The 24,523-nt window shown below is 41.0% G+C and overlaps 1 protein-coding gene across 1 annotated transcript in view; it reads left to right on the top strand.

The window, feature by feature from the left end:
- The window catches only part of CACNA2D3 (calcium voltage-gated channel auxiliary subunit alpha2delta 3), a 1,513,414-nt gene that overhangs the window by 741,906 nt on the left and 746,985 nt on the right, over positions 1 to 24,523 (top strand). Inside the window, exons 7-9 of the mRNA XM_007937248.2 lie at positions 2,474 to 2,534; positions 2,628 to 2,778; positions 21,288 to 21,362. Of these exons, the coding sequence (XP_007935439.1) occupies positions 2,474 to 2,534; positions 2,628 to 2,778; positions 21,288 to 21,362 (287 nt within the window). The remainder of the gene's footprint in view (positions 1 to 2,473; positions 2,535 to 2,627; positions 2,779 to 21,287; positions 21,363 to 24,523) is intronic.

The raw sequence follows: 24,523 nt of genomic DNA on the forward strand, positions 1-24,523 counted from the left end.
GGTCATGTTGTCAGAAGGGACCATTCCCTGGAGAAGGATGTCATGCTTGGTAGGGTGGAGGGTCAACGAAAGAGGGGGAGGCCTTCAAGGAGATGGACTGATACGGTGGCTGCATTGATGGGCTCAAGTATAGCAGGGATTGTGGGGCTGGCGCGGGATCAGGCAGTGTTTCGTTCTGCTATGCATGGGGGTCGCTATGAGTCGGAAACGACTCGACGGCACTTAACAACAACAACAACTCATATCGGAGGACACTAACATAGCATTAGGTGCTTCTCCTTCATAATGTCTCTGCAACAGTGACATCTTGGATCATGTCTGCTTCCCTGCTAGATATGCGACTTCCTGAGTAAAGAAAAGGACCAGGCCCTTCTTTTCCAGTCTGTACTCAGAGTACTTGGCCAGCTTGATGAAAATTATGATTAATGGGCAAATGTCTTTAGGGATGTCCCATTTGATCCACTTTCTGTATAGAATTGTTTTCCTTACCAGTCTTCCCAGTAAACTAGTTTCATCTTGACTTTTTTTTTTTTTTAAAAAGCACCAAGTTTCAGCAGTGTCTGGGAGGAGCTAGCTGTAAGCCCATCTTCAGGACAATGGTCTCAATCCAAAAAGAAGATCCAGCATGTTTAATTTCTTTCCCCAGCCTGTGTTACATATTGTGGTGGTAAAGCGTATACAGTCAGTTCTTACTGTTCATGTTAGTATGTTCTATAAAGTCCCCATGAACATTGAATTAGCAAATACTGAACAACCTTGTGTGACTTCATCCTGTAGATGTCTATAAAAGCACTACAAGTATTGATTTGGGGTTTAAAAATAAATTTTAGCAAGTTGCCAATACATAAAACAGGAATTCAGGGCTAATAAAGATTGACTCAATCAATTCATTTTTTGTTTCCCATGGAGCACCCAAGCATGGTCTGGTGATGGGGGTGGGGTGACAGAGGCTGGGGAACTGGTAGTGGATAACTAGCAATATATGCAGGTATGGTTGTGTTCCAAAAAATGCATCACAATTCAATTCAAGAAATATCCATTGGACACCTGCCATGAGTGAAGAGTATTCTGAAAAGCAATAATTAAAAAAAAAAAAAAAAACAATTCCCTTTGTATTAGACTCAAACCAGTTCTTTTGTGAAGTTACATGTTGGGACATTGCTTAGCCTCCTAAGGGATGCAATTTCATTGGGTATCACGACTGTGCCATTCTAGCTCTTAATGGCTTTGTATAAAAGCAGTGTGCCATTTCCTTTATATATTGTGTACTTGTTTCTCAGGATACATTATTGTATTGATTATGTTTTATCTCCATTAAGAATTGATTGTCAATTGGTGGTGACTTCTAATACTTCTGCTCTCTGACTTCTTAGATGCAGCTCTTTAAATTAGGCACATCTTCAGTTGGGAAATGTAGGTACCAAAAAGGTTTAGGGGTGGAGATTATTGGATGTTGTGAGGAGGATAGAACAAAACATCTTTGAATTGCAAGCTGTCCTCTTGAGGTTATCTGTGCAATGATTTGGAGGATGTTATCTTAACCTATTATAAGCACAGCTTGCTCTAGAAAGCTGGCCATTGTTAATTGAAAAGGAGAATTTCAGTGCCCCAACTGAAGGCAGGATTATCTCCTGTGAAAACAGTTTTCTCTTTTTTATTTTTTTATCTCTAAAATCTATATTTCAAATCTTCCACCCCTGAGCAGCACTGATGGTTGAAAATGGTGTTTCTCTCTCTCTCTTTAAGTAGCAGAAGGATTGTTTTAAGTGAAATTGTATTCTTAAAAACTAATTTGTAAATAGAGAATGCCACCCTTAGGTATTCCCTGACCAATTTGCAAACCACAAGGCTAAGGCTGTTCAGTACTATTTTATATACCAGGAAAGCTCCCCAGGCTTCCAGAGCTGAAATTTCAGCTTTGTTATTTAGCATAAGTGGAGCCATTTTCCTTCATTTCAGGGTGGAAGGCAAAGCTAAAATTCTTGATTAAAAACATAGGAATGAGGAGAGCACAGTCTTGTGTACATTCTGAGATGGAAGCATAATATTGTGTGTCTTCTGCTTCTGACACACATTACCTCACCCGGCTCCAGGGTTGCGGTCAGTGTCTGCCCAGAGGTCTGTGAATGATGCCACCAGGTCCAACAACTTCCTGGACATGCAGTGAAATTAAGGAACTTTATCATTAGCCAAGGAAAGGAGCTGGACTTATATTCTCTCTCAATAAACACAGCAGTACTACAAATCTCTCCTCTCTCCAGCAGGACTTTAGAGCATTGACCTTAGGTTGTGTTTCTTCTAGGGTTATGCCCCTAAAGCACCTTCCCAGAGTTGTTGGTGGGACATATGATGATTCCAGGATTGGTCTTTGTCTGTGATTTTTCATCATGTCTATTCAATCAGCAAAGCTGAGCAGACTTGTACTGCTGTGAATAAACATTTGAAGTTTCTTATAATCCCATTTTTCTTGTAGGGATTAAATGGGAACCAGATGAGAATGGAGTCATTGCCTTTGACTGCAGGAACCGAAAATGGTAACTAACGGTCCACCTCTCAGTTATTATATTAAGAAAAAAACTTTAAGAGAGCTTTAGCATTCATTTTTTACCAACTTTCCCCTGACCTAGGTATATCCAGGCAGCCACTTCTCCAAAAGATGTCGTTATTTTAGTAGATGTCAGCGGCAGCATGAAGGGACTCCGTCTGACCATTGCAAAGCAAACGGTATCATCTATCTTGGATACGCTGGGGGATGACGATTTCTTCAACATAATTGCAGTGAGTCCAACTGTTTTGTTCTTTCTTTGCATTGTGGGTTCATTTGATATTTTAGTAGTAACCAATTAATATTCTTATTGCTATTGGACACACAATATCTAGATGTTGGATGATGAGGATTGTCTAGTCCCCTTTGAGTTCACTGAATCATGGACATGGGAAGGGCTTTTAGAGACTGGGGATGCACTTGAGCACATTTCCTCTCCTAAATTAGCATGCAGACATTGTCATCCGGAGGAAGTACACTGTATTTCATATTCCGCATGAGCTGACCTTTTCAGAACCTTGGGGAATAGACCAAGCCATATTTTCATTAAATTGCTAGAATTTCTCACATGGAAATTAACTTTAAGCTAGTAGTGATACTGTCTCGGAAACCCAAGAAGGGGTCGCTATGAGTCAGGGCTGACTCGACAGCACATAACAACAACAACAACAACAGTTTCACAATAATGATGGTAGTAATAAGCATGATTATGACGCGACTAAAATGTGAAGAGCAATGTAAGGTTCACAGAACACTTCATCTTAGCTTCTGAAACAAAAGTAGACTTTATTAAATGCCTATTATGTGTTACCCTACTATGTGTCAATTTATTGTACTTTAATGACTTGCATGTTGCTATGATGCTGGAAGCTATACCTCCGTTGTTTCAAATACCAGTGGGATCACCCATGTTGGAGAGGTTATAGTGGAGTCCCTAGATTAAGACAGACAAGGAAGAAAGGCCTGGCAATCTACTTCTGAAAAGTAGGCAATGAAAACCCTATGGATTAGAAAAAAATATTCTAATCCACTCAAACGTGCCAGCAATTGTGAAGATGGTACAGGGAGGCACAATGTTTCATTTTGTGGTAGAGTCGCCCAGAGTTGGAGCTGACTTGGTGGCAGCTAACAACAAAATGGATAACAACGTGTCTGTTACTTTCCTCTTTATCTTACCTTTGTTCCTTACCATAACTCTAAGTGGCAGGGTAGTTCTCAGCAAATAAAGATGCAAGATTTCAGGAACTGAACCAACTTCTTAGAGCTGGGAAGTGGAGAGATCCAGGAATTTACAAACCTAGGCCAGACAGTAGCGTGCTGTCTGGAAAGGAGCAGCTATCTAGGTTCCCTATGCAGTTCCTTGTTACCTTTGCCTCATTTCTCTGATATGATTCTTGTCCTGTCCCTTATGTCCTTTCCACTCTCTCCAATGAATGCTATCACAAGTACCTGATTCTTTTCTTCCAGTCCTTAACCAGCTACTGGTGTGTGTTAAATACCCATGCTTTGCCGTATTGTAACTGGATCAAGGACGACTTCTGTCAGAGAGGAGGCAGCATGGTGAGATGGATCGATCTGGGGCTTTGGAGTCAAGTTTTGGTTTTGAATACTAGTTTCCTACCACATACAGCTGTGTGTCTTGAGGTAAACTACTTTACAGTCTGAGCATCAACCCTCTCCATTGTGATGTAACCCACTGGACCCACTGTCAATGAGTCGGATCCGACTCATAGTGACCCCTCCTTGGGTTTCCCAGGTGGTATCACTACAGAAGTAGATTGCCCAACCTTCCTTCCAAGGAGCAGCTGGTGGGTTTGAACCACTGGCCTTCTGGTTAGCAGTCAAATGCCTTAGGCACTACGCCACCAGAGCTCCCCCACTGTCATGTGGGTGTGGTAATATTATGCCACAGGGCTATTGTGGGGATTACCTGTGTTGAGATGTCCATTGGCAGATGTAGTGTTTAAGATGCCCTGAGCTAATTGTAGGATATGAAAGAAGGTATTGCTCAGAGAATGCTTTTACTGTGCTCTTCAGAGCTTTCCCCAGCCCCTGGGCAGAGTGTCTGGTCACAAAACCCTTATGTCTGGGCAGACTACCTTATGAGCACAACACCCACTTTCATGTGTTAGGCAGAGGGCATGGGTATTTAAATGATGTTGGGTATGCTAAATCAGTGCATGTTTCTCATGAGTATCTCAGAGCCAGAGGCCAGACCTGCAGGACAACATAATCTGTGGCTGTAGATTTTGAAAAGCTCTAGACAGGAAAGAGAAAAGGAAAAGAATAAGTTCCATGGTAGCAGGTGGCTAGTCTTGATCATTCAGTGATATACCCCCAGTACCTAGGACAAAAACCCGTTGCTGTTGAGTTGATTCTGACACATGGTGACCCCATGTGTTATAAAGTAGACCATTCCATAGGGTTTTCTTGGCTATAATCTTCATGGAAGATTGCTGGGCCTTTCTTTTGTGGTGCTGCTGGATGAATTTAAACTGCCAATCTTTTGTTTTGTTTGAACATTTTTGCTGTGCTTTAAATGAAAGTTTACGTAGCAAATTAGTCTTCCAATCAATAATTCATACACACATTGTTGCATGACATTTGTTGCAGTCCCCGCAATGTGTCAGCACTCTCCCCACTTCCTCCCTGGGTTCCCTAATTTCCATTCATCCAGTTTCCCTTTGATCCCTGCCTTCTCATCATTGGTTTTGGGCAAATGTTCCCCTATTAGTTATGTATAGTTGATTGTTCTGAGGATCACATTCTTTGTGGGTGTTACTGTTATTTTATAACAAAAAAAAAAAAAAAAAACCTCACTGCAGTAGAGTTGGATCTAACTCATAGTGACCCCTCCTTGGATTTCTGAGGCAGTATCACTACAGAAGTAGATTGCCCAACCTTCCTTCCAAGGAGCAGCTGGTGGGTTTGAACCACCAGCCTTCTGGTCAGCAGTCAAATACCTTAGGCACTATGCCACCAGAGCTCCTACATAGGCCTGTCTGTTATTTGGCTGAGAGGTGGCCTCTCGGAGTGTCTTCATTTTCAAGTTAGGAGGTTGTCTTAAGGCAATAGCTTCTCCATTTTCATTCAGACTAGTATGTGTGGTCTTTTGTTCTTGTTTTCATTTTTAAATTTGAATTTTGTTCTACGTTTTCACCCATTCTCATCACGACTTTCTATTGTGGTCCTGGTCAGCATGGATGGTAGTGGTAGCCAGGAACCATCTAGTTCTACTGTTCCCAGGTTAGAGGTGGCTGTGATTCATGTGGGCCATTAGTCCTTTGGGCTAATAGCTTCCTTGAGTCTTCTGTTTTCTTCATTCTCCTTTGCTTCACATGGAAAGAGACCAATAGTTGGCAAACAGCTGATCTTGAGGTTAATAGCCCATTGCAAATTGTTTGTGCTAACCAGGGACTTGTACCTATGACAGTGCTTGGCAAATAGTAGGAGTTTAAATATTTGTAGAATTAATAACAGCATCTGCCTTTCATAGAGCACCCACTCTGTGCAGATTAAAGTGACTTATGTGGGTTATCTCACTGAATCTTCATCCCAGCTCTGTGCTACATGGCATGGAGAGGGTGGAAGCAATGAGTTCAAGGTCATATAGCTAGGAAATAGTACAATCAGGACTCAGTTAGGGGCTCTCTAGCTTTGCCTTGTCCTGTTTCCCAAGCAGAAGTGAAGAGAATGTACAGGCAGTCCCCCAGGTTACCAACATCCAACTTCAGGACAACTCATACTTGTCCTTTAATGTTAAATAAATTTGCCCTCACTTTGAAATGATTGAACAAATCCCTACTTGCGGCAAATTATTCATCACAATCACCTTTACTGCTTACATGCAGCTTTTAAATCATTAAAAAGGCTTCAATCCTCTTCTTGCACTAAAGTAAGGCTAAATAAGAACCATATGCACTTGTTCCAACTCACCTACAAATTCTACTTAAAGACACACTTAGGAATGGATGGATCTCGTTCCTAACCCGGGGACTGCCTGTAGTTAATCCACTGAACCATTTTACTGTGAAATTATCTAGCCCTGGGGGATTGTTCTTTGGAAGGAGTCTTTTAGAGAGTTAGAACTTTGCCATTTTCAAATAAAGTTACTGTAGTTGCCAGCCTCATATGCAAATACAGCTTAATCTCTCCACATCCTGAAGCATTTGAAGATAAGCAGCTAATTTGAGACTATCTTTCTTATTAATCTTTAATTACTCATTACAGAAGTATCAGAAATTCACATAATAAGAAGAGCTAGTTAATTACATTGTGGATCCTTTATCAGTCAGGATTTATTGTTCTCTTAATGAAACCAATCTATTGAAATAATCTATGTAAGTTCATTAAGATATACAAACAATCTCAATTAAATAATGATGAGAAGGTGATTGAGATAATTAAAAGTAGACATGCCAATTACTACAGAATCATTTAAAAAGGTTATTATTATTATTATTATGCCAAAAATTATCCCTTTATATGAAGAAGCCCATCAGAGAAGTCCCATTGACCCTCACCATCCATTTGTTGTTTTTCAGCATACATGATCAACTTCAAGACTTTTTACATAATTATTTAAACAACTGGAAGGGCATTCTGAACCTCTTTATGTGAAGCCTTTATAGTAAAATCATGAACACTATTCCCCCACTGGTACAGCAATGGATCAGAAATGTTAGTGAATTTATATTAAAAGACCTAGGTCATAAAGGAGCCATTAATACATACCAAAAAACAAACAAACAAATAATAAGAAACCACTGCTATCAAGTCAGTGCTCACTCATAGAGACCTCCATTGGGTTTCTGAGGTGTAAATCTTTGTGGAAGTAGATTAGTAGATTACTATGTTAGTGTGGGTTCTCTAGAGAAGCAAAACCAGTAAAGCTTATAGAGAGAGAGAGAAAGAGAAATTTGTCTTAGGAAAATGTCTTACACACTTATAGAAACTGGAAAGTCCCAAGTTCTTGGATCAAATGTCAAGCTGGAGGCTTTTCCCAACTCACACAGCTGCAGGGGCTGACGAGCTCAAGGTTGGCAGGCAGTATACTGGCTGTTGACTCCAACGAATGCTGAATCCAAGATCTCCAGGCCAAATGGTGGATTATTCACTCATGAATAGTTGTAGGCAGCACAACAGGATCCTGATTCACAGAAGAGTGTCTCTTTTCCCAGGATGTCCATAAATATATTGGAAGCAGGCCACACCCCTAGGGAAACTCCCCTTCAATGGATTGTCTGCTCAAAACATATACATCCAATCCCATCATGGGAATAACCCACATCACAACTGCTTTAACCACACAGAATTGTGGTCCAGCCAAGGTGACACACAACTCCAACTGTCACAATTGTCCAGTCTTGCTTCTGTGGAGTAGCTGGTCAGTTTGAATCACCAACTGTCTGGTTAGCAGTCAAATGCCTTAGGTACTGTGCTACCAGAGCTCCTTATTAATACACAATAAATATTATTTGTTGATGGCTTTATAGTAAAGATAATACATGTAAAAAATAAATAAATAAATAAATAAACAATTTAGAAATGCTCCCTTCCTCTTTGATTTGGCACCTAATCTTCCAACCTTTCCGTGTATATGAACACAGATATTTTTTTCCACAAAAATAGGATCACATTCTATAGCATATTCAGTAACTTGTCTCTGTAATTTTATTGTAATCAAGTCTCTATGTATTTTAACAATAGGCCATTACATTATTTATAGTTCACATAAGTTATTTAACCCATTCCCCCTACCCTGGGCATTTTGTTTTTTCCAACCTTTTTCTACTCAGGAGTGCTGCAGTGAATGGATTTCTACATACATTTTTACATGGTTGAATATGCTTCTGCAGAATGTAGTCTAGAAGTGGAACTACTGCACTAAGGGTGTGCAGTATTACCAGAATACCCACCAAGCAGGAGTAATGTTTATACACTTACCAACAGTATAAATCATGTGCCCTTGAGTTGATTCTGACTTTGATAGTAGAACTCTTTTCCACAGGATTTTCAGTGTTTGACTGCAGAAGTAGATTTCCAGGTCTTTCCTCTGAGATATTCATGGCTAGACTTGAGCCTCCAACCTTTCATGTAGCACCTGAGTATGTTCACTATTTGCACCACATAGGGATTCCACCAACAAAGCCCTAAATAATAGATGCAAACATCTGCCTTTCAAAAGTTCACTTCATGCCACTTTGCTTTTATGAAAGAAAGTCCTACCAGGAGCTCTGGTGGCACAGTGCCTAAGGCATTTGACTTCTAACCAGAAGGCTGGTGGTTCAAACCCACCAGCCACTCCTTGGAAGGAAGATTGGGCAGTCTACTTCCATAGTGATACCACCTTGGAAACCCAAAGTGGGGTCACCATGAGTCATGTCTGACTCAAAGGCACTGAGTTTGACATCAGTATCTGTTTTTGCTAACTGAATGAAATCAGAAGAGGATTTTCACTTTTATGAAGAAAGGTGAAAAGCAAAACTAATGTTTGGTGTTTGTTTTGCAACAAGCCATTAGAGAGACAGCGTGCACCCTGAGCAGCAAGAGAGCTATCACCACATTCCTTCTCAGGGAACTACACTCAGCATCTCAGCAACATAGCTTTGAATTGTGTCTGGGAACATGGTATGATAGTGTTATTACAGGTTTATGTGTTATTTGGTATGGTTTGGTACATTATTTTGGGGGCTCTAGAAATGCTCAGGAGCTCTGGTAGTGTAGTGCCTAAGGCACTTGACTGATAACCAGAAGGCTGGAGGTTCAAACCCACTAGCCACTCCTCAGAAGGAAGATGGGGCAATCTACTTCTGTAGTGATACTGCCTCGGAAACCGAAGGACGGGTCACTATGAGTCAGTTCTGACTCAGTGGCACATAACAACAACAGAAATGCTCAGAACTTTTTCCCATGTTAATTAATGATAATTGCTTTTGTTTTTGCTTTATGCAATTTTGGCTTATGAAAAGTTTCAGGAGAACTACTTTCGATTAGTGAGGGAAATCTGTATTGGGCAAATCTTAATAACTGTTCTTGTAATATGGTGTGGGTTTTCCTTCAGTCTATTTAAAATTGCTAGTTACGTCTCATCTAGAGGAGAATTGCAGTACAGAATCTTTTAAGTGCAGAAGGATGGAATGTTGAAAACTCCATCCAGAATGCCCTGCAAATCTGTTTGAGTATATTGTTCTTGTCACCTGGATTCCATTTACTGGAGAGGGCATTATCATTTCACCCTTCATTACCCTGTCAGCCTTTACTTGTTTGCTGGGTAGATGTTTGAGGAGACATTTCAGTGTTTCAGAGAGAAAGTAAAGAATACAATCTTTATTGTCAATGCTGGAGCCCTTGTGCACTATACATTTTTGTTTGAACAAATCTAACTTACCACTTTCATATGATTTTAAGTATCATAATGGAGGAAAGGGGAGGAAGGGGATTTGAATAGTAGGAAAGGCTTTCATTAGAAATGAGTCAGTTTTGCATGTTACAGTAAGTTCAATGCTAAGTGCATCTTATATCTTATACTGAAAACCTTCTGATACAGGTCTTTCCAGAGAATAAACGTAAAGAGCTAATGTGAAAAATTATTTTAGCTTCCTTGAGCAGGGTATTGCAAAGGCTATCTGAAGTGGATGAATTAAATGATTGAAGTATAAAAGAACAGTTGAAATATGAGAGTGATTTTGTGCACTCGAAGTTAAAATTTAAGGTCAAATCACTGGTGCATGAAGGGAGATGTCTCTGACAAGAGCAAAGGCATATTTTTCTGATTTACTTTGAAGTCTGACTCCAAGCCATGCATTAAATTAACAATATTATCATAAAAATGAGGGTGCTAATTCTGTCCAATGCTGAAACTTGAAAAATGATTTTACAGAAGCCTAAGCCATGCATTAAATGAACACAGTATTAACTGGGCTGATATTGTTAAATCAATTTAAATGGCTCCTCCAGCAGCCCGTATTTGTGCAGAATTGAATAGAGAAGAACATCATTTGTTAGTTCAACCCAAAACTTTCTGGTGCCTGGTTTTAATTTGCAGAATTTTCTGTAGAACTATTTCTCCAAGTGCTTTGCCCGCTGTGGATTTGCTTTTTAAAGTAATCGATTCCGTATAAAAAGTATAAGGATGGTATTTTCTTTAAGAGCTCATTTGTTCTGTACTACTAATTATGTCCAGTCATGTTTCAAATTACATAAGAAGCTTTGTAATGCAAAAGATCCCTGGGATGTCTTGTGTTGGTGAAAATATTGTGGGTTCATCTGCTTCATTACATAATCCATACACATTTTCATTCTAAAGGCTATGTAATCAAAAGTGTACCAATAAAACTATACAAATATTTAATGAAGTTCCAGCAATTCTACACCAGTTCCTTGCAGTGCATGAGCATGCCAGGATTTTAATTCTGTGTGTCTTTGTGGAACTTTGGATTCTGTAAAACATACCCACTTGCTTCCTTTAGTTGTTTGTTTTTTGAAGGGGTAGGGATTATAATCTCACTATTTTTTCAGTCCCTGTCATAACTGTGATTTTTTTTTAAATTTCCATTTCTAGCTTTGTTCCTAGATATTTTTTTCTATCAGCAATCTTCCGTACAATTTTGCTTCTTCATTTCACTATTCTGATTATGTATTCATTCAACAAATACTATTGAGTGCTAAATGTTAAGCACTGAGGCTGCCTTTGTAAATAAAGAAGACATTGTCAGCTCTCCTATCACTTGTGGTTGTGAGTCTGTGGTGTTGAGGGTGGGAGCAGTCAAGAAGCAGGTGCTCATGATAGAGTGTGGTCAGCAGAGTCTGAGAGGAGACAGTGAGGGAGGCTGGAGGAGACTGCAAGGGTGGGGAGCCAGGTTAAAAAATGAAAAACCATCAAGGAAAAACTGGGAGCAAATTCAGGGGCCCTAATATATGACATAAATAGACTATCAAGCATAACAAAATGCACAAAAAGCAGAAGATAAACTAGGTAAATAGGACCTTATAAAAATTAAATTTTTATGTGCTTCCAAAGACTTCTCCAAAAGAGTCAAAACAGAACCTCCACATTGGGAAAAAAAATATTTGGCAATGACATATCTGACAAGGGACTTATTTCTGAAATTTATAGAAAACTCCAAAACCTCAACAACAAAAAGACAAATAATCCAATCAAAAACATGGGCAGAAGACATGAATAGACATTTCAACAAAAAGGATATTCAGGCCGCCAACAAACACATGAAGAAATGTTCACTATCATTAGCCATCAAAGAGATGCAAATCAAAACAACAATGAGATATCATGTTGCCACAGCACTAGTAGCAAAGTTCAGCAAGACAGAAAATAACAAATGTGAGGATGTGGAGAGATTGGGACTCTTGATACATTGCTGGTGGGATTGTAAAATAATACAACCACTATGGAAAGCAGTATGGTGATTCCTTCCAAAGTTGAATTAGAAATACCAATTGACCCAGCCATTCCATTACTTGATATATATCCTAAAGAAGTGAGAGCCAGGATGAGAACAGAAATATACACACCTATGTTCATCACGGGAGCTCTGGTAGCATAGTGCCTAAGGCACTTGACTGCTAACCAGAAGGCTGGCAGTTCAAACCCATTAGCCACTCCTCAGAAGGAAGATGGAGCAGTCTACTGCCATAGTGATACTGCCTTGGAAACCCAAGGAGGGGTCGCTATGAGTCAGGTCTGACTCGACGGCACATAACAACAACATGTTCATCACAGCACTATTTACAATAGTCAAAAGATGAAAACAAACTAGGGGCCCATCAACAGAAGAATGGATAACCAAACTGTCGTACATACACACAATAGAATACTACGCAACCCTAAAGAATAACGTAGAATCTGCAAAACACCACATAACGTGGATGAACTTGGAGGATGTTATGCTCAGTGAAGTAAGTCAATCACAGAAGGACAAATATTGTATTGGTTCATTATTATAAAAAGTCAAGGAAGGGTTTCTATATGGAAGGAAATTTTGTTTGTTGATTACTAGGGGTGGGAGGAGAGGGGAGGGAATGCTGCTAGATAGGTAGAGACAAGTCTTGATTTGAGTGAAGAGGAGGGCAATGTACCATATGTGAGTGATCAACACAGTGGCATTGAGGAAGAGGAAGACATAGAAAGGTGCATGGGAGGTACAGACAACAAAGATGAACCCTTTTGCACAAACAGTACTGGGTTGTCAGTGAAGTCAAATATTGATCTATGGGTAGATAGATGAGTGGACAGGCTGAATGGTTAGGTATGTCTATGCAGGGGGCAGTATGCCCATGACCATGGGTTGGCAGACAATGTTTCTACAAGTGTATGTTCTGTAAGAATTTCCAGGTATATAGTCGAGCTGACAAGGGATAAGATTGTAGTCGCTTCTTGACCAAAGCCAGCTACCGAGAGGGAATGAGTAGTTGGACCCATGGGCTCGGGACCATGGTCACAGGGGACATCAAGCTCAATTGGCATAACATAGTATACAAAAACATTGTTCCACATCCTACTTTGGCAACTAGCAACTGGGATCTTAAAAGCTTGCAGGCAGCCATCTCATTGCAATGATGGGTCTCTCCTCATCCAGAGCAAAGAAGAATGAACAAAACCAAAGATGCGTGGAAATAATTAGTCCAAGAGACTGGTACACCATATGGTCCTTAGCCTATATGACTATGAGACCAGAACTAGATGGTGCCCAGCTACCACTGTCAACCACTTGGAATGGGATCTATGTGGGAGAACCTGGATAGAGTGGGAGAACAATGTGGAACAAAGCTCCAAATCACACACACACAAACACAAAAGGGCAGGGGGACCAGCTTTGCTGGTCTGTTAGAGCGTGATGAAACCCCTGAGACTATGGCCTCTAGCTGCCCTTCACATCTGGAGTTGAACCCACTCCTTTGGCTTCCAGCCAAACCAAAGACAGGCATATGAGCTGAACATATACATTGTTGTTGTTGTTGTTGTTATGTGCCGTCGAGTCGGCCTCGACTCATAGCGACCCCTCCTTGGGTTTCCGAGGCAGTATCACTACGGAAGTAGGATTGCCCAACCTTCCTTCTGAGGAGTGGCTGGTGGGTTTGAACCGCCAGCCTTCTGGTTAGCAGTCAAGTGCTTTAGCCACTATGCTACCAGAGCTCCTACATTAGGTAGATAAATTCCTTGGAGAGATCAATCATGGGAGAATAGATGAGCTGTTTATGTACAGGGAAACATCTCTCGGGGGAGGAGTGCATGGGAGGGAAGGACACAGGGAAGAGGTGGCTATGGGGAGGAAGTGGGAGAAGAGCTGTTGCATTGTGGGAGATAAGTCAGTGTCGTGAGAGAAAGTATGTGTGAACTGCTGTATGAAAAATGAATTAGCTCTGTAAACTTTCACCCAAATCACAATAAAATTTAAAAAAAAGATAGAAAACCGAAATCCACTGCTATCAAGTCAATTCCAACTCATAACAACCCTATTGGACAGAGTGGAAATGCCTCACAGGATTTCTAAGACTGTAAATCTTTACAGAAGCAGAATGCCTCGTCTTTCTCCCATAGAGCAGGCTGGTAGGTTTGAACTGCTAACCTTTTTGGTTAGCAGCCAAATACTTTAACCACTATACTACATGAGCTCCTTGGTAATCAGGTTGTTGTTAAATGCCATTGAGTCAGCTCCAACTCATAGTGACCCTATGTACAACAGAACAAAACACTGCCAGTTCTGCTGCCAGCCTCACGATCCTTGCTATGTTTGAGCCCATTGTTGTAGCCACTGTGGCAATAAATCTCATTGAGGGCCTTCTCCTTTTTCACTGACCCTCTACTTTACCAAGCCTAATATCATTCATCAGGGACTGGGACCTTCTGATAATATGATCAAAATAGGTAAGGCAAAGTCTGGCCATTCTCACTTTTGAGGAGCATTCCACATGCACTTCTTCCAGGACATATTCCTTCATTCTTCTGGCAGTCCATTGTACTTTCAGTATTCTTTGCCAGTACCACAACTCAAAACCATCAGCTCTTCTTTGGTTTTCCTTATTCATCATGCAACTTTCACTTACATATGAGGTGATGGAAATACCATGGCTTGGTTTAGGTGCACCTTAGTCTTACTAACCAGATTAGGAGGCCCTGATTTTCAGAAGCTTCTAGGAAGAAGGAATATCTAAGTGGACATCTTAAGATAAGTAGGTCTTAGGCAGGCGTATGCAATGGGTTAGGGCAGCAATAGAGAAAGGACAATGAACTGAGAAAGAGTGTCATTTGCAGGTTGCAGTGCCCACCCCTATCCCATTCCCCAACAAGTGTTGGCCGAATATGATTGGCTACAAGGAATTCATTGAGTCTGCAGGGTATTAGGAAGAGTTGAAGGTGGGAGATAGAGGAAGGGAAAAGGTGGTGGATGATGGTGAGAAGATTGAGACTGGGTTAAGAGAGTCAGATCAGTCAAACTTTGTCAGCTACATAGAAGAACTTGGATGACTTCTGGAAGCAGTGGGGCCTATGCAAGGGGTCTCAGCTTAAGGGTGATACGGTAGGACATTCTCTTAAGCCTCTCTTTTCTTAGTTAAGTCTTCCCTCACTCTCTTGTTTTAGGTAACTTAGGGTTTTCTTCTCTTAGGCTTGAAAGCTGCATTGCTTTCATCAGTCAAGATCAGCTTTCAACACTTTTCAGGGTTCGAGTCCTCAGAATCATTTAGAACTCAGAGCCCACTGTCCTCCACTCTCTTGCTTCTGAACTGTGCTTTACTAACCATCACCTGACACATGAATACACCAGTGCTGAAGCTTGCACATGTCTTAGTGGAAAAGTCCAGCCCCTTTGCTCTTTGTTTTCAGATCCTTCTTTAAAATGTTCTGGACATTTATTTAATGAAAGTTAAAACTTGCTTTTCCTATCCTAAATCACTGATAAATTCTCCATTGGGAGTTTCACTGGGTCTTTAAAAGGGGGCATGTAGGAAATACAATCACTGGAAGGAAAAGACTGTTGATGTGTGTCCCTTGCTGTCAGAGAGTGGAGGATTTGGTGGTTGGCAGTAAGTGGAAAGAATCATTCTCTCAAGAAGAGTATAGTGGGATGTAGTCTGACACCTAGTCATGGGTTTATTTCAAGCCTGTTTTTTGTTTGGATGGATCATTGCAATATCACAGACAAGCACTTGTTAGCATGAGAAGAATGCACAGACATTGTCTTCAGGTGTAATGAGCGTTTTCTTTTACCAATAAAAGCAAGAACAAGGAGTTCATGATCATGCCACAGTGATGATGATATGCATATTTGCCAGTATTTTATGTCTCTGTACACATTATGTTCTTAGTTAATACTCAGTGAGCAAAGAAATGAACCATGGGTTCCATGGCAGATGTCTGTCTTTGAGAGAATTTGGCGCTAAACTGGCTGCAGTGTCTTGACTCCCAGCCTACCAATGACCCAGGTTCTGCCACACTCTGAATACTGGGAAGGTTCAGATTGTGGCAGGGAGGGGGACAGCTGTCATCTACCATAGGTTTCTGTCCTGGGCATTCAGGCAGTGTTTGTGCCTAATGGTACAGTGCCTTGTCTCAAACAGACACAGAGTCCATGCTGTCCTGAGGTTAATGGCATGTGACTCCTGTTCCTGAGAGTTCCTGACTTTGTTGTTCCTCCCTTCCTACTAGCAATAGGTAGTCCCCAATTGGTCTGATGACCCTGTCGTTAAGTTAGTTCTCATATAAGTTGAATACCTTGTTTTGTTTTGTTTTAGTTTTCATTATTATTTGTCTTTATTGTCAGTATCTTTATAAACCCAATCTGTGAGCATCTGTGAGTGAACATCTGAGAATAACATCAGTAATTTTTGTGCTGCAACATTTACGTGACACACATTAGTAACAATAAGGTGTTTAAAAAAACAACAAAACAGACGATTGTAAGTATGGTTCACCGTAACTCGAATACATCATTAATTGGGGACTACCTGTACTAGTTCAGGGTGGAGGGTGTAATCTGCTGATTGTAGTCTCTATTTAGCATGTATTAACTCACATACATATCATCTTTCTCTTTTGTGTACTTACGCATGTGCGCACAGATGACTTCTTTCTCACATGCTGGGTTCTGTGTTAACTCTATCGAATTACCTCATTTCACCCTCAACATGAGATCATGAGGGAGGTGCAGTTATAGTCCCTATTTCTCCAACAAGAAAACAGGTTCAGTGAGCTGAGATGTCTTGGCCAGGGTCACCCAGCTAGTGTGTGACAGAGCCAAGATTTGAACTCAGACCTCAGGTCCGGTGCTTTAGCTCCACTGACTCTATACCTGTGTGAAACCAGAAGAAGAAAGCCAACCAGGAAAGAGAAAAGGAGGAAGAAACTTAGAGTCTAAGTAACTGTGTATTATGTGGGAGTTTTTAAGTTCTTAAATGGATGGAAGGTGAGAACTTCCACCATTTAAGTTTTTAAGTTCTTAAATGGATGGAAGTTCTCACCTTGTGGTTGGTGGGCTGTGCCTTCTCCAGGGCTACACAGGCCCTCTCCTCTCCTTACCTGATAAAAGACTCTTCTTTTCCAGAAATTTGCGGGAAGGGTTGACTACTTCACAGGTGGAATGCTTGAGCGCCTTTTTAGGATTCAGTCCTGATAGTGGGAGGGAGCAAAAGTAAATGACAGAAGATTGCATCTGATCTGTGTTGATGTTTGTGGCATCTTCTCTTTGTTAGATGATTTTTTAATTAGGAATAAAGAAGAGCAGTTCACAAGGCTGTTGTATTTTAGTACTGGAGGTGACTAGATCTTCAGATGTAAAATGATACAGCCACCCCACACCATTGTTCCACAAAACGGAACTACCTGTGCGTTAGGGAGAATGTAGATGGCATTGCAATTTAGCTGGGAAATGGGGGGAGAACAGAAAGAAGAACCGAAGTGAGAACACAGAAGCCACGAGGTTTCTAGCACAGAGCTGCCAGGAGCCAGGTCCAAGTGGAGGGCGTCCTAGTGTCTTCCTCTGGAGGAGCTGCTGAACAGCATGACACAGCTGCCTGCTGTGCACTATTCCCTTACATGTATTGCTGAGCCCAGCTCCCTTTGGTGATAAAGACCAGATTGCTCAGCATAGCTTTATCCTGATGCAGTCAAGGGAAATTAGTCAACTGCAAGCTTGGATGCTACCACTAACAAGCTGGCTAGGATTCAGAAGAGCAGATTCCTCCACCGTGGCCATGGAGCATACAGCAGTGGCAAGCATGGTTTTGATTATTGCACATGTACCTCCCTGATGAGGGCAAGATCTTCTTGGTCTTCTTTACTTTTAACCCCCCTTTTCCGCCCCCACACATACAGGCCTTTATATATCACCAAAGTAGTTTCATCTATATTCTTCTGCACTAGATCCTCATACAGGCCCCTGAGGGGTAAACAGAAGAAGACTTAACACCTTCTTATCCATGAGAAGATGGAGTCAGAGATGTTTAGTGATTTTGCCTAGGCCACACAGTGAGTACATGCAGAGACAAAACTTGGACTCAGTGTCCTGACTCCAAGGTCACAATGTACAACCCCAGGAATCTACTTGTGAGTGTGTATTGGATAGAATGTAGGTGAAGCTGTAATTTACCTTAGAAATGGAGGGGGAAGAAGAAGGATCAAGGTGGGAACCTCAGTTATAAAAGTTTCAGGACTGTAAGTACAGATGAGCTGTAGCAAAAAGACATCTAATAACCTCATGTAAGAAGCCTAGAAGAGGGCAGTTGAAGGTTTGGTACAGTAGTTCAAGTGTCATCAAGAGTCTATACATGCTCCATCTTCCTTCTCTTCCTTCTGGGCTTTGCTTTCCATTCTTAGACTTGTCATCTCATGGTTGCAAAATAGCTGCCACAACTCCACAATAGTATCACAGGTAGGAAGGAAAGCAGTATAGGCATAAAAGGGCTCTCCTTTAAGGACAATAAAAACAAAAAACTTCCACTGAAACTGCCCCAAAACTTCTCTTTATATGCCATTGGCTGGAGATGGGTCACATGACCACCCCAGCTGTAAGGCAAGCCATAAATACTTGTATCCAGTGAAGGAGAATGGAATAATTATGATTGATTAAGATTGAGTACACTCAGGCCTGAGAAACAATCATAGTGCCTAAGGCATTTGACTTTAACCAGAAGGCTGGTGGGTTTGAACCCACCACTCCTTGGAAGGAAGGTTGGGCAATCTGCTTCCATAGTGATACTGCCTTGGAAACCCAAGGAGGAGTCGCTTTGAGTGAGTTGGATCTGACTCAACAGCAGTGAGTGTTTCTTTTTTTTTGAACCAAATAAGTCAGCAAAGGATAGTGGAGAAATGAAGAAAGGCTGCTGTCTCAGTAACTTCAAGTGTCCATCAATATGGATTCAAATGACAACATAGAACTTTGGGGAAGTTCTTCTTCAGATTGTGTTGTGTAACTGTTTCCTATATGCTGATGTTCCGTTTGTTGACTAAAACTAGTATTTCCATTTTCTGATGGCTAATTTCAGAATTACATAAATATATATTTTTTTCCACACTTCATCGTTGTTGTTGTTGTTATGTGCTGTCGAGTTGGACCCTATTCATAGCAACCCCTCCTTGGGTTTCTGAGGCAGTATCACTACAGAAGTAGATTGCCCAACCTTCTCTAAGACCATTGGGATATAATTTTTTGAAAAAATTAAAAGATTAAGTATAAAGATAAAAGAGAGAACAAAAGACAAACTGAAGGGGAAAAAAAAGAAAAACAGAGGCTTGGGGACTAGAAAGAAGAAGTTAGGGCTTTGAGTTCCTGAGCTGAGTGGCTCTGAGGTTACATTGTCTACCTTTGAATCTAGACTCCACCCCATCCTCCCCGCCCCCATGACTTCAGAGAACTTGCTTGTATTTGCTCTGCTCAGTTTTTCCACCTCTGAATGAGGAATGATTAGAAGTATTTACTAGATAAGGCTGAGATCACCTGTGAAAAAATTTTGAATGTACCTAGATGAAGTAAGCCCTCGAAATGGTTAGTCACCAGTCTGAGTGTCATTATTAATCTTTCTTGTTTCCTGAGTACCTCTGCATATGCATTGTGATACATCCCAATCACACCGTAGTAGCCTTGGTTTGGCCACTCTTTTCTCCACTTAAAGCCTTGCCATGATTCTCACTTCCCAAAAGCTTAAAGTCCAAACTTCTTATTGGTCCAAGAGCTGGTTCTCTGACTACAGTTCTGTTTCCTTCCCTCAGTAGCTTTTGGATGGGCCTTTGGGCCTTTGATCACTAAATTGGAAACATTATGACATTCCCACCTTATTGAACAAATAATTCCATTTTATTGAACAAATAGTTTTTGGCCACCCACTGTGGGTTTAGCCTTGTGCTTGCAACAGAAAATACACTGAGGATCCATGCATAGACAGTAGTGATTGGGGCACCTTTAGGGGATCCTAGCAAAGGGCAATTAGAATTTGTGGACATACAGGAGAGGGAACTTGCTACATCTAGGGAAGCTTCTCAGAGGAAGTGAGGAATAATTTGCGACCTGGAGGATAAACAGAAGATGCCAGAATGAGGGCTCCAGGCAAAGGGTACAGTATATGGAAGGAGGCCTGAAGGAACAGACAGGACATGATAGAGTATAGGAAAGAAATTAGGGCTGGCCACATTTGACGTTTACAGAAAAGGCTAACAAGTGAAGAGGCTAGAGCAGTCAGAAAAGCCAAGGGTCCAGAGCCCTACAAAGACCTGGGAAGGTTTATCTGGAGAGCAATGGGGCACTGGGAAAAGGATGTGTTGGCAGGAGTTGACATGATTGTATTGTGTTTCGTGAAGAAAATCAAACTTAATGAGAAAAATGAAGATAAGAACATTCAAATTTCTATTTTCAGTTGTGAACTTTGGACAAAAATAAAGGGTCATATTCTGGATATTCTGGCACCAGAAATGATGGGAGGGCTGGGCGTTGGCAACATGCAGGAGATGACATCACTGCTCATGGGCAGGGCATCAACCAGCACCCACATATTTTTCCAGAGTGACTGAGGAACTTGATATTCCTCCATTCTTTCTGTACTCACGTGTGATGCTAACATGGGTCTCTTGGCCCCACAAAGCCAACCATAGGTGCTGGCCCTGAATCCTCCAACTCACAGATGTTCTTAAGGTCCCACTGGACCATGTGGTGTTGGTGATGCTCAGGGGTGTGCCGGTATTTGGGACATCCCTTGAAGGATGTTGGTTAACTACTGTGGACATCTTCCCACATACTCAAAAAAAAAAAAAAAAAAACAGATTCATTGCTATCAAGTCGATTCAACTCATAGCAACCCCTCCTTGGGTTTCCGAGGCCATAACTCTCTGCATGTAGGTTACCCAGTCATCCTCCTACACACTGGCACTCCATAAATCTCTTCCTCAAACAAGAAAATAATCCTTCTTTGGGCACTTAGGAGCTCTGGTGGCATAGGCATTTGATTGCTGACCAGAAGGCTGAAGGAAGGTTGGCCAATCTACTTCTGTAGAGATACTGCCTCAGAAATCCAAGGAGGGGTCTCTATGAGTCGGATCCGACTTGATGGCAGTGAGTTGGGCACTTAATCACAATGCTTTATAGGAGTGCCTGTGGGGAAAGACCTTATGTGAATGAATTGAGCTTGTGATTTGACTACTGTTCTGCTTATATGTTATGTGTATTTAAAATTATTAAATAGAATAACTTCAAGTGATAACTAAATGTTTCCTGTTGGATTTTTGTTCTCTTTTTAGTATAATGATGAGCTTCACTACGTGGAACCTTGCCTGAATGGAACATTGGTACAAGCTGACAGGACAAACAAAGAGGTAGGGCTGCCGCCGAGCAGGGAGCATTGGGGATTATAGTACACCCGTGTCTTCCTCACAGAGGTTGTTTACAATAACCCTGCCTTAATTTTTAGAAACTCATCAAATATACTGCTTTTTCAGTGTAGAACCTTTGGACCACTAGTGTGAAAATAATAACTTATCAGTACCAGTTGCTGTCAAGTTTATTCTGACTCATGCCAACTCCAGTGTGTGAATAGTAGAAGTGTGCTCCATAGGGTTTTCAGTGGATGGTTTTTGGGAGATCATCAGGTCTTTCTTCCCAGGTGCCTTTGGGCAGACTTGAATCTCCAACCTTTTGGGTAGCAGCTGAGTGCTTAACCATTTGTACCACCCAGGGACTCCACAATATTTACTTAGAGGAGCAGATAAAAAATCAGTAAAATAATGATATTGAGTTCAGATATCTGCAGGTACATTAATGATTTTTCTCTTGCTGCACGCTCATCCTATGTAGATAGCATTGGAAGAATAATGCTTCTTGCTGAGATTTTAAAGAAAATTGAACCCCTTTTCTCATCCTACTTATCACGATCGATTAAGTAATTATTAACACACTACTTGCTTGTGTCTGCAAATAGAGTAAAAACTTAACAAGTGGACTGTATCTAGCTCACTACTCTATCCTCCATGTTTCCGGCATTGCCTACTCTATAAATAGCATGGGAAAAGGGAATATGTGTGAATGAGGCCTTTAGGAAATGGCATAGAGATTTTTCTACCAGTTGGCTCATTCTAGGAAAATTACCAAAATGTATTTCTATAAAATAAAGCCTGTTTCTCTTTGGCCATCTTTAAATTCCTCAGTACAATCACCACAGCCACCAACATAGCGCCCCTGAAGGGCCAGCTTACACTTCAGATTGAAGACGTGTGGCTATATCAGTGCCCTACTTCCTGTGACTCATTTTTGTTACCACACATATTGTTTTATTATCTGCTGAGCAGAACTACTCTTTTCCTGGAGAACACGTTCCCATAAGGGGGTTGAGCATGGTGGGAAGGGGAGGATAGTAGGGGTACTGGGCATGTACTGGGGTGCCCAGGGGTGGTTCTGTCTTAGGTGCTGGTAGCAGAAGCACATATTTTGGGTATCTCTGTGGAAGTGAACAGCAGAAGATTGGGAGAAATTCATTTCATGTGGACATAGAGTGAGAAGGAAAATTTATACCTGCATAAAGAATCTGAGCTTCAGTTTTAGGGGGAAGAAACCAGTATATTACAATTCAAAGGACAATTGTATTCAGAGAATGTTTGTTCATGGTCATTTTTCTAAGTCAAGGTCAGTAGGAAAACTAGCCGTATTTCTCTGGAATTTTCTTTTTGTTTGGTCATTAACTTTGTCTGGATCCTACCCTATTCTCAATATTGTAGCAATGAAATATTTTCCATGGCCTTGAATCGGTGTCTAGCAATGGTATTAATACAGTTAAACATAAAAGATGACCTCAGTCTTCCTGAAGGTAGCTTCCCAAAGAGGTAAATGGCAGTGTGATATTTGGAGGTATGAAGTATCAGGAATGAAAAAAGATTGTTACAGAAAGTGGGCTAAAAATGCCTTTGAATATACAAATGCTGGAATCATTTAGAATATAAAAATTAATCCAGACTTTTGATTGTGTCAGTATGGAGTAGCCATATCCCTCTCAAGTCCTCCTACTTAAAAGTGGGAAAAAAAAGTACTGAAAGGAAAAGAACTATCAACTCAGAATTCTGTATTCTATATTTAGTGGAAGTGTCCCTCAGGGTATAAAAGGGGGAAAGTGTCCTTCAAAGTATTAAAGGATATTTTGGAGACAATAAGGACATCCTCAGTTGAAGGAAAACTAAGAAAATTTCTTGCCAGTTAATCTGCCCTTAAAGAATGGCTAAAGGAAGTTCTCTAAACAGAAGGAAAATGACAACAGAAGAAAGTTTGGAACTTCAAAAAGGAAAAAAGAGTATTGGAGTTTATGTAATACAGTGTCTTAATTCTCAGGTGATTTTTTTTAAAACTTGTATTGTGATGAAAACATGTACAACAAGATGTTTGCCAACATAACAGCTTCCACATTTACAGCTCAGGGACATTTATGACATTTTTCATGCTGTGCTATCCTTTTCCAAAATATTCCACCACCATTAGCATAAAACCAATGCCCCCCAAACAAATGCTTCCCATTTCCCCTTCCCTCCTACCTCTGGTAACCACTAATAATCTTTGGTTTCTATATATATGCATATGTTGTTGTTGTTGTTATGTGCTGTCAAGTCGGACGCGACTCATAGCGACCCCTCTTGGGTTTCCGAGGCAGTATCACTACGGAAGTAGATTGCCCCATCTTCCTTCCGAGGAGTGGCTGGTGGGTATGAACCGCCAGCCTTCTGGTTAGCAGTCAAGTGCCTTAGCCACTATGCTACCAGAGCTCCCTATATGTATGTATTATGTATGTGTATATATGTATATATGTGTGTGTGTGTGTGTGTGTATATAATCTCTCTAGGAATTTTCCTTCCCCTCCTTCCCCTGGTAACCAGCAAAGAAAGTTTCTTTCCTTGACTTTTTATAAGAGTGGACTAATGCAATAATTGTCCTTCTGTGATGGACTTACTTTGCTCAGTGCATAGTGGCTAAGATACTTGCCTGCTCACCAGACGGCTGGCGGTTCAAACCCACCAGCCACTCCTCGGAAGGAAGGTTGGGCAATCCTACTTCCGTAGTGATACTGCCTCGGAAACCCAAGGAGGGGCCGCTATGAGTCGGGGCCGACTCGACAGCACATAACAACAACAACAACAACAATGTCCTCCAAGTTCATCCATGTTATGCAGTATTCTACAGATTCTACATTATTCTTTAAGGTTGCATAATATTCCATTGTGTGTATGTACCACAGTTTGTTTATGCATTCCTCGGTCAAAGGACACTTAGGTTATTTCCATCTCTCTGCTGTTGTGAATAGTGCTGCAATGAACATTGGTGTCCATATATCTATTTGTGTCCTCCCACTTACTTCTTTAGGATATATACCTAGTAATGAGATTGCTGGATCAAATGGTATTTCTGTTTCCAACTTTATAAGGAATCACCATACTGATTTCCACAGAGGTGGTATCATTTTACAGTCCCACCAGCTGTGTATGAAAGTCTCAGTCTCTCT

Source organism: Orycteropus afer, unplaced genomic scaffold (assembly GCF_000298275.1).
Source record: "Orycteropus afer afer isolate SDZICR_OR568_19922 unplaced genomic scaffold, OryAfe1.0 scaffold00041, whole genome shotgun sequence".
Lineage (NCBI taxonomy): Eukaryota > Metazoa > Chordata > Mammalia > Tubulidentata > Orycteropodidae > Orycteropus > Orycteropus afer.